The sequence below is a fragment of the Saimiri boliviensis genome, chromosome 3, assembly GCF_048565385.1.
Source record: "Saimiri boliviensis isolate mSaiBol1 chromosome 3, mSaiBol1.pri, whole genome shotgun sequence".
Taxonomy (NCBI): Eukaryota; Metazoa; Chordata; class Mammalia; order Primates; family Cebidae; genus Saimiri; species Saimiri boliviensis.
This window is the reverse complement of record NC_133451.1, coordinates 101,989,495-102,000,366: the sequence shown is the minus strand read 5'-3', so window position 1 is coordinate 102,000,366 and position 10,872 is coordinate 101,989,495. Positions and strand designations below refer to the sequence as shown.

At 40.5% G+C, this 10,872-nt stretch overlaps 1 protein-coding gene across 3 annotated transcripts in view; it reads right to left on the bottom strand.

Moving 5' to 3' along the window:
• Positions 1 to 398: 398 nt before the first annotated feature.
• The window catches only part of MCUB (mitochondrial calcium uniporter dominant negative subunit beta), a 127,989-nt gene continuing 117,515 nt past the window's right edge, over positions 399 to 10,872 (bottom strand). For all 3 annotated transcript variants that reach the window (XM_074396559.1, XM_039468186.2, XM_074396560.1), the window contains 4 exons: positions 6,254 to 6,414; positions 3,448 to 3,651; positions 2,732 to 2,848; positions 399 to 620 (listed from right to left, as the gene is read on the bottom strand). In XM_074396559.1, the coding sequence (XP_074252660.1) occupies positions 582 to 620; positions 2,732 to 2,848; positions 3,448 to 3,651; positions 6,254 to 6,414 (521 nt within the window). In that variant the 3' untranslated portion in view covers positions 399 to 581. The remainder of the gene's footprint in view (positions 621 to 2,731; positions 2,849 to 3,447; positions 3,652 to 6,253; positions 6,415 to 10,872) is intronic.

The following is a 10,872-nucleotide window of genomic DNA, read 5'->3' as shown; positions in this document are numbered from 1 at the left end:
CGAGATCGCGCCATTGCACTCCAGCCTGGGTAACAAGAGCGAAACTCCATCTCAAAAAAAAAAAAAAAGGTCTTAATCACAACGATTGCATATTAAAAAAAGAAGTTAATAACAGGATGATTCCATAGGAGGTTGAGGCAGAAGGGTCGCTTGAGCCCAGGAGTTTGGTTTGGCAAGACTTGGTCTCTAATTTTTTTTTTAAAGATGATTCCAAATGAAGTCTAAGAGTGAAAGTGAATGCCAAGCACAGACCCTTTCACCTCCACATAGAGAATAAACATGGGACAAGCTGAAAGGATTTTTGGCTAACAGCAGCCACTATTGCTTTGATAGACACATACAAGCCCTTTCTAACATTAGCAAGTCATAAAAATCCACAAAGTAAAAATCTCAGTTGAGAACTTCAAACAATACCTCTGTTTTACAAGAATTTATTAACCAAAAAAACAACTGAACGATCAAATTGAAGTGAACCATGGTCCCATCCTAAGTTGCAAAATTAATACATAATGGAAAATCCAATGACATTTAAAAATGTAAGATTAATTCTTTTCATTGAGTTCCTCTACTTGCATTTGCAGTTAGAGAGAATGGCGCACCTGTTTCAGGGATTCTTTAGCCTGTCATGGGAAAAAGAAAAAGCATGTGGTCAGAAAGAATGAGAAACATACTAACATTACTGCTTGAGAGGAATTCTATAAACTTAACATCTCCTTACGGCAATAAAATATTAAAACTACTACTGGCAAATGGCTAAACTATTTTTTTTTTTTTTTTTTTTTTTGGATATAGGGTTTCATTCTGTCACCCAGGCAGGAGTGCAGTGGTGCCATCCTGGCCCACTGCAACCTCCACCTCCCTGGTGCAAGTGATTCTCCTGCCTCTGCCTCCCAAGTAGCTGAGACCACAGGTGCCTACCATCATGACTGCCTAATTTTTTTTGATATTTTTTGTAGTGATGGAGTTTCACCATGTTGCCCAGGCTGGTCTTGAACTCCTGGAGTCAAGTGATTTGCCCACCTTGGCTTCCCAAAGTGATGGGATAAATATTTCAATTTTGTTTATGGATCTTTTTAAAAGATGAGCTTAAGTTTACTAATTCATCCTTAGGCCTTTTAAAAAAAAATACTACGTTATCCCCTTTATAATGGTTTTCCAGTTCATATTCTTAAAAAAAAAATACCCTTAACCTACCACTTTATCTTTTTAACTCTACTTTATTACCTTAATAAAACTTTAACAAAGTGTTACATTTAAACTTCTTTTTTTAGAGATGGGGGTCTCATCTCACTCTGTCACTGACGCTGGAGTGCCACGGTGTGATCATAGTTCACTGCAGCATTGAACTCTTGGGCTCAAGGGATCCTCCTGCTTCAGCTTCCCAAGTAGCTGGGGCTACAAGCATGTAGCTATAAAGTTGGGGCTACAAGCACCGTACCCAGATAATTTTTTCAAAACATTTGTAGAGATGAAGTCTTCTCTCCAACTTGTGGACTTGAGAGATCCTCCCACCTTGACCTCCCAAATCACTGGGATCATGCCAGGCTTTCCTTCTAAATCTCAAATGTACTGTCCTATATAAATGAGCTGAAAGAATATTCCTTAGCCTTCTTAGATGGGATTATTCAAATATAAGGGAATTCACACACAAAAAAAAAAAAAAAAAAAAGATTTTTAAAGCATTGTATTTTTCCTACAGAAAGATTATATAAAATAAATATTTTTAAAAAGGCTTGGCTGGACATGGTGACTCACGCTTGTAATCCTAATACTTTGGGAGCCTGAGACAGGTGGATCACTTGAGGTTAGGAGTTTGAGACCAACCTGACCAACACAATTACACTCCGTCTCTACTAAAAATACAAAAAAGTAGCCAGGCATGGTGGCGGGCACTTGTAATCACATCTACTCAGGAGGCTGAGTCAGAGGAATTGCTTCAGACCAGGAGGCGGATGTTGCAGTGAGCTGAGATTGTGCCACTACACTCTAGTCGGAGTAACAAGAAGACTCCATCTCAAGGGGAAAAATAAATAAATAAAGGCTCTACAATTTTTAGACTACAAAATTTGAGTAATTCTTTTTTAAATTTTAGGGATGCATACTAAACAAGCATGCATTGAGCAATGGAGGATATTTTTATCAGAACTTTTTTGTTATGAAATTACTGATAAAAATGAAAAATCCAGTGATGTGCTGAGAAGTCACCATCTGAACAAAGTTAATGAGTAAGTTGGGAGACCAGAGGTAACTGCCTGACAAACAGATTGTGAAAAAGTACTTAAGAAAATAGACTCCGAAATCAAACTTGTGTTCATACCATGGTTCCTTCACTTTATAGAGAAGATGAAGGGAGGAATACTATGATTCTTCTATCTTTAGGGAAAGGAAACATATACATGCTTTCAATTCCTTATCACAGTGTTCGCCTTCCTAAAATTCTAATTTTTATTTACTTAGAAATGGATTTCCAGTGAAAACTTTTATTTACTATCTCAAGTCATTTTAAAAAATTTAACACACGCATTTAAAGCTATCTTCATGTACAGAAGAGTAAAACTGGGATATGAGATTAATATGAAATGTGTCAACTGTTTCAATGAACAATCCCACGGCACATAGAAATCCAGGACCAAGATTTAACTTGTGAGGATGAGCCACCAATTGTATCTCCCTGATAGTAAGTTCTGGCTCCCAAACAAACCAGCCATGAGATGTATTTGTAGTACAATACCTTAGCAAGGTCGTCTTTTAACTTGTTGTATTGCTCCACATCAAAATGCTGTTGCTTCGATTTCTTGTGGAAGAACTGAAGAAACTGCCTACTCTTAACAGCTGAGTAAGTATAATCCTTAAAAAAACAAAAGAAAATAACATGTTTTGAATGAACATAATGCTTCTGGCAAGAAAGATACTTGACTCGGCAACACCAAAGCAAAAGAAGGCAGATGAATGAGTAAAATATTTGCAGTGGCCATGAGGGTAAGCATAACCCAACACAAGTAAAACATTCAGTCTCATTTAAGATCTCCTGCTCCTTTCAAAAGCAGGCAAACTTGAAAGAGAAATGACACATAATGGGAAAGCAGGAGGAAGAAAAAAGGGAGATTTTTGGCATATTAAATAACCATGAGACAAAGTTAATGTTACTGAATGTTTTACAATGCAAATTCAGTTTTATTTATAAATGAGAACACAGAACACAAATTTGACATGTTTATCCCAATGGAGGAATTTCTGTGTTATACTAATTATTTCTCCAGAGAAGTTATATATAGTTTCTCTGTGAGTCTTCATCCAGTCTCGTGAAAAACAAATAAAAAATTTACCAGCTCATAAAAGCCCAGATGGCAGTAATTCAGTAAATAAAAAAGCTTTATTGTTCAATGCTTAGATAAGACATTATTTGCAAAGATGTTCTAACTTACATTTTCCTAACAAACTACTCACCTGTCGAGTGACTACAAAGTATGCAAAAAAGACCATAGAATTTGCAAATGTGATGAAGTATGTAACTGGTTCCATGATATCCCAGGAGTACACCCACCACGTGAGCCAGGCCAGTGCCCCACCCTGAATGGACAGCAGTGCCAATCCAGCCCACAGGAGTCCACTGGTTTTGGCTTCTGAATGAGCTTCGATTCTAGCTTTCACCTGAGGGGGAATGAAAAACTGTTAATTCCGTTTACAGATATACCAACTAAAGGGGACAATAAGCAAGATGAAAAGGAACTCTTACTTTGAAGAGGTCAGATATATGGAAGAACAATAGAAACATACATGAATGAGTTACTCATTTCCAAGTCAGCTCATTAATCTTAAAAATTATAAAGGTAATAGCTGCCCTTGAAAAAATGAAACGTATAGAAAAGTATACAATGAAAAACTCAGAAGTCATCTTCTGAACTCCAGCTAAAATTAGAGGCCTATTTGACTTAGCAATTCCACTTCTAGGAATGTATCCTACAACTCCCAACTGCATACACAAAACCTATTACGGATTCATTCTTAACAGCAGAAGTCCAAAATAATCCATATGCCCGTCAAGACATTACACAACTGTAACAAAGCTCTGTGCCAATAAGGGGAGATTTCTATAATACACTGGGAAAAAAGATGTGAATAGTGTAAAATAGTGTGCTTCCTTTTCTGAGAGAACAAAATAAAAATATATTTGTATATAGGTAAAATCTGAAATGATTCATAGGTGTGGAGAATATAGTAACTGGGAAGATAAGGTGGGAGGAAAATTTTAGATTAAAAATTTTTTAAGACAATGTTTTGCTCTTGTTGCCCAGGCTGGAGTGCAATGGCATGATTTCAGCTCACCGCAACCTCTGCCTTCCCAGTTCAAGCGATTCTCTTGCCTCAGCCTCCCAAGTAGCTGGGATTACAGGCATGTGCCACCATGTCTGGCTAATTTTTGTAATTTTAGTAGAGACAGGGTTTCTCCATGTTGGTCAGGCTGGTCTGGAACTCCCAATCACAGGTGATCCACTGGCCTCAGCCTCCCAAAGTGCTGGGATTACGGGCGTGAGCCACTGCGCCCAGCCAGGTTTTAAAATTTTAATCCAGGCTGGGCGCGGTGGCTCAAGCCTGTAATCCCAGCACTTTGGGAGGCCGAGGCCGGTGGATCATGAGGTCGAGAGATCGAGACCATCCTGGTCAACATGGTGAAACCCCATCTCTACTAAAAATACAAAAAATTAGCTGGGCATGGTGGCGTGTGCCTGTAATCCCAGCTACTCGGGAGGCTGAGGCAGGAGAATTGCTTGAACCCAGGAGGCGGAGGTTGTGGTGAGCCAAGATTGCGCCATTGCACTCCAGCCTGGGTAACAAGAGCTAAACTCCATCTCAAAAAAAATAAAAAAATAAAAATAAATAAATAAATAAAATTTTAATCCAAGTAAATATATTACAAGTAAAGAAAAAAAAATGGTAAACAATCAAAAAATAAAACAAGTCCCTCTCTCTGCTATCCTCCAAATATGTTTAGAGGTAATTGCTATTAAAACTTCCTTATGGAGGCCGGGCGCGGTGGCTCAAGCCTGTAATCCCAGCACTTTGGGAGGCCGAGGTGGGTGGATCACGAGGTCGAGAGATTGAGACCATCCTGGTCAACATGGTGAAACCCCGTCTCTACTAAAAATACAAAAAAGTAGCTGGGCATGGTGGTGCGTGCCTGTAATCCCAGCTACTCAGGAGGCTGAGGCAGGAGAATTGCCTGAACCCAGGAGGCGGAGGTTGCGGTGAGCCAAGATCACGCCATTGCACTCCAGCCTGGGTAACAAGAGCGAAACTCCGTCTAAAAAAAAAAAAAAAAAAAACAACTTCCTTATATCAGCAGGGCGCGGTGTCTCAAGCCTGTAATCCCAGCACTTTGGGAGTCCGAGGTGGGCGGATCACAAGGTCAAGAGATTGAGACCATCCTGGCCAACGTGGTGAAACCCCATCTCTACTAAAAATAAAAATGAAAAAAAATAGCTGGGCGTGGTGGTGTGCACCTGTAGTCCCAGCTACTTGGGAGGCTGAGGCAGAAGAATTGCTTGAACCCAGGAGGCGGAGGTTGCAGTGAGCCGAGATTGTGCCACTGTACCCCAGCCTGGCGCCTGGCGACAGAGTGAGACTCTTGTCTTCAAAAAAAAAAACTTCCTTACATCTCCAGAAACTTTCCATTCATATTCAAAGATACACATATACCTTCCCATTTAAATAAAAATCACAAATGGGTAAGTCTAAAGAATGCAATTCTTTCCCTTGAAACAAATTTCCCCAACTATCCCCTCAAACAAAAGTTACTTTTTCCACACTATTGATTTCACTTGAGGCTAGCCATTACCACCTTTCCAGCTGCAATTCTGTTAGGCAAAGCACAGGTGCTGGGCCTATTCTCTAAAAAGGAAAGGGAGGTAGGACTCCAGCTAGTGCTTCCCTGCTCTTATTGCACTTATTTACAGAGACATGATGACTGATCTGTGGAGAGGAAGCATGGCATAGTGTTTAAGGTGGCAGCTCTCAACACAGGCCACATGAGCTCAAGTCCAGGCTCTACCTTGTATTAGCTATATACCTTTGTTGCTCAGTTTCCTCATCTGAAAAATGAGGAAGATAACAGTACTGAACTTACATGATTTTTTGTGAGGAATAAAGGAGAAAATCAGCATATGGAAAGCATTCAGAAAAATGCTAACACGAGGAGCACTTAAAAAACACTAGGTATGATTTTTAAATATACTCAACCATGATGCTTCCTAACCTGCTCAAGGGGCTGCAGCTGTTCCTTCAGGTGGTCAATTTTCTCCAATAAATGGTGCTCTCTCTTTTTCTGAGACTCCTCTAAATGCAAGACTGTAAATAATCCATGAACCAAGGATTTCATGTGTTCCATCTCAGCAGTGTGCTCATTACTTGTTTTTTCTGAGAACAGACACAAGGGAAACAAGCCAGTCACCACATTGTTCCTGCAGGGTGTGTAAGTCTTTCCCCAATTACCTTTCCAAGTATTATTTTAGAATCCACAGGGTAAGGTAGCTGGCGTACAAACATGTAAACAAAGGTGTAATATACATTTGAAAGGCAGTTCAAGTGTATGTTCTTTTCAACAAAGAGAGTCACAGTAAAGTGTGGATCTGAAAGGCAGTTCATAGACAAGTTTTAAAAAAGTAACCAAAAAACATGCCACTTTGGCATAAGGATTATTTTGAGCTGAAGGCAATTGAGAATAAACAGATACAAGAAAGGCTCTCTTACCTCTCCCTATTTGCCTAAAAGCAGGACACAAATTGACAAAGACTCTCTACCAGAAAAAACACTTTAGATCCTTTTCAGCTTAGAGATTGCACCAGAGGAATCTACATGACAAACTTTAGTAGCTTTTAACTACCTTTAACTAACTAATTTGCTTTTCCACAATTTGCTGCCCCTAGAGACTCAAGGCCCTTTTCCTTTGTATTGTCACAATTCTAAAGATGTACTGTTCTTTGTAGAAGATGCTCTATCATCTGAGGTTCAGAGCCACCTCTTTGAGAATTACTCATTCCCTGGATACCTCCCATGTGTTTATGAAATACACTCATTACTAAACTACTGTTTTTTTCTTAGTAATCTGTTACAGGGGTCCATCCCTGCTAAGAACCAAGGGAAAAGGGAAAATTATTTTTTAATATTTACAGGAGTTAGAGTTTCAGAGTTTTTAATATAAAGTTTTTTGATTGCAGACTTCCCTCTTCCTGCCTTCTCTATGGGTTTCTAAGTCCACGTAAAATTAGGTTCAGCCTCTGAGAAGTCCTTCAGGTTGATACTTTTCTTAGGGCTGTAATTTTTCATTATCACTGTAAGAGAACCTGAGGGAGAGGGACCTTCCCACCAGGCAGCAGATGTGTGTCTAGAGTCAGTATCAGCCTAGTGAGTTTTCCAGTTTGTGTCAGTAGTCCTAAGTTATTTTTCTTCCACCACTACCCAATTCAAGACTGTTGTGGTCTTGACCCTCTTCCATATTCTAAGCTATAGCTGCATACAGGAATGAAAGCTGGGCGTTCCCTTTTAGGCTTTGAAATCTATAGAAGAGTGAGTGTCCTTTTGTTAATAAAAAATGTATTGAGCCGGGCGCGGTGGCTCAAGCCTGTAATCCCAGCACTTTGGGAGGCCAAGGCGGGTGGATCACGAGGTCGACAGATCGAGACCATCCTGGTCAACATGGTGAAACCCTGTCTCTACTAAAAATACAAAAAAAAACTAGCTGGGCGTGGTGGTGCATGCCTGTAATCCCAGCTACTTAGGAGGCTGAGGCAGGAGAATTGCCTGAGCCCAGGAGGCGGAGGTTGCGGTGAGCCGAGATCGCGCCATTGCACTCCAGCCTGCGTAACATGAGCGAAACTCCGTCTCAAAAAAAAAAAAAAAATGTATTGATACATAAAAGAGCTATATACAGAGAAAAGGCATAGCTAGGACAAAATTTGGTCCAAAACTGTAAAGTATGTAACAAAGATAGACAAAGCTGGACACTAAAACAGCAAGGGTAAATTTTATTAATAACTATTGCAATAGGGTCCAGCATGAACTGAACTCAACTTCAATTTGTGCAGAGGTGACTTTTTTTTTTTTTTTGATAAGACAGAGTCTTGCTCTATCAGCCAGGTGCCAGGCTGGAGTGCAGGGCATGTTCTCGGCTTACTGCAATCTCCACCTCCTGGGTTCAAGCAATTCTCCTGCCTTAACCTCCCACATAGCTGGGACTACAGACGTGCGCCACCATGCCCAGCTAATTTTTGTATTTTTAGTAGAGATGGGGTTTCACCATGTTGGCCAGGATGGTCTCGATTTCTTGACCTTGTGATCCGCCCACCTCGGCCTCCTAAAGTGCTGGGATTACAGGCGTGAGCCACTGTGATTGGCTGAGGTGACTGTTTTAAGAGAGTGGCAGAATAGGCAGGGTGAACAGCAGGGGCTTGAACAGAGTAAGGGAAGTGAAAACTTAAAAAAGTGGGAAGTTGGTTAATGCTACTGGGCCATCTGGGTTTGTTAACTAGCAGCTATCCAGAAGAGAAACAAACTTACCATATCTTATGACAGGATGCCAGTCAGAGCAAGGCACCCATAGGTTGGGAGTAAGAGCAAGAGTATGTCCTTGAACATTAGCATTTCAAAGAGAGACTCCCAAGTCCTTGAGAAGACAGGTCTGGGTAATAAAAAAAAGTTATACCTCAGGCTGGGTGTGGTGGTTCATGCCTGTAATCCCAGCAATTTGGAAGGCCAAGGTGGGTGGATTACCTGGGTTCAGGGGTTCAAGATCAGCCCACCCAACATGGTGAAATGCTGTCTCTACTAAAAATACAAAAATTAGCTGGGTGTGGTGGTGCATACCTGTAGTCCCAGCTACTCAGGAAGCTAAGGCAGGAGAACTGCTTGAACTTGGGAGGCGGAGGTTGCAGTGAGCTGAGATTGCATCATTGCACTCCAGCCTAGGGGACAGGCTTTTTTGGAGACTCTTGTCTCCAAAAAAAAAAAAAAAAAAAATCATACCTCAAAGCAGGAGAGAAGGTTCGTAATTGCAAGCTCTCTGAAGTAACTGCTTGTCTGTGTCTACTTAGTGCTATGACAAAAAACCTCAGACCCTGTAACGTACAAAGAACAAAAATTTGTTTATTTACAAAGAACAAAAATTTGTTAGTGGAGGCTGGGAAATCCAAGATCAATGCAGTTCTGCCCTCGTGGCTTTGCCAAAATACAGCTATTGTATTCTGGAAGTGCAAACACCAGCTGTGAGTTTGATTTCAGACTCATAGCTGGAGAAGAAGTTGCTTCAGGATGAATTGTGCTTGATTCTTGCCCATATCTGATTTAGATGAGACTTTGGAATTGGACTTTTGAGTAGATGCTTGAGACTACTGCTATGGAGTGAATATATTTTGCATGTGAGAAGGACATGAATTTGGGGAGCCAGGGACAGAATGCTATGGTTTGAATGTGTGCCTCAAAGTTCATGTGTTAGAAACCTGATCCCTAATGCAAAGGTATTGGGAGGTAGGACATTTTAGAGGTGTTTAGGTCATGAGGACCAACATGAATGGATTAATGTCATTTTCATGGGAGTGTGTTTGTTATCTTGGCAGTGGGTTGCTTAATAAAGGACAAATTTGGCCCCTGCTTGCTCTCTCTCACCCATGTGATGCTTTCTGCTACATTATGACACAGCAAGAAGGCCCTTACCAGAAAATTGGTACTAGGAGTGGGATTACTGCTATAACAAATACCTGAAAAGGTGTAAGTGGCTTTGGAATTTGGTAATGGGCAAAGGTTGGAAGAGTTTGGAAAAGCAGACTAGAAAAGGCCTGCATTAGCAAGAACAGAGTATTAAGGGCAATTCTGGTGAGGGCTTGGAAGTTCTTTGCAAGTCCATAACAAGAATGGTGTTTATTCCAGCTTCCATTAAGATATTCCTCATTCAAAGAGCTTATCAGATTGGCCTTTGCCATGTGCGTGTGTGTGTGTGTGTGTGTGTGTGTGTGTGTTAAAAAGATTATATATATATTCTTTGCCATATGTCTCTACTAAAAATATTATATATATATCATCTTTATATATATAGGGTTTTACCATGTTGGCCACCCTGGTTTCAAACTCCTGACCTTAAGTGATCCACCCGCCTTGGCCTTCCAAAGTGCTGGGAATACAGGCATTAGTCACCAGGCCCAGCCTACCATCTATATTTCTACCAAGATTTTGATCATGACCATTTAAGTAAATCTCTAAAAACTTTCAGACTTTCCCTACAGCTATTATCTTCCGAGCCCTCATCAGAATTGCCCTTAATACTCTGTTCATGGCAATATAGGCTTTTTCTAGTCTGTTCTTCCAAAGTCTTCCAGCCTTTGCTCATTACCAAATTCCAAAGCCACTTAACACCTTTTCAGATACCTGTTATAGCAATAACTCCACTCCTATTACCAATTTTCTGTCTTAGTATGTTTTCTACTGCAATAGCAGAGTATCACAGACTGGGCAACTTAATAAAGAACAAAATTTTATTTGCTCATGGTTCTGGAATCTGGGAAGTCCAAGACCAAGGTGTTGGCATCTGGTAAGGACCTTCTTGCTGCATCATCCCATGGCAAAAGGGAGGCAGAGAAAAAGCAAGTGTGTATGCACAACAGCGTAAGAAGGGGCCAAACTCATCCTTTTATAAGAACCTACTGCCATGATAATGAACCTCTCCAGTGAAAATGTCATTAATCTGTTCATTAGGGCAGTGCCTCCATGAGCCAAACACCTCGCAATAGGCCTTACATCCCAACATCACAACACTGGGGATCAAGCTTCTAACACATAAACTTTGGGGAATATATTCAAAGTACAGAATTACTCTAAAGATGAGGT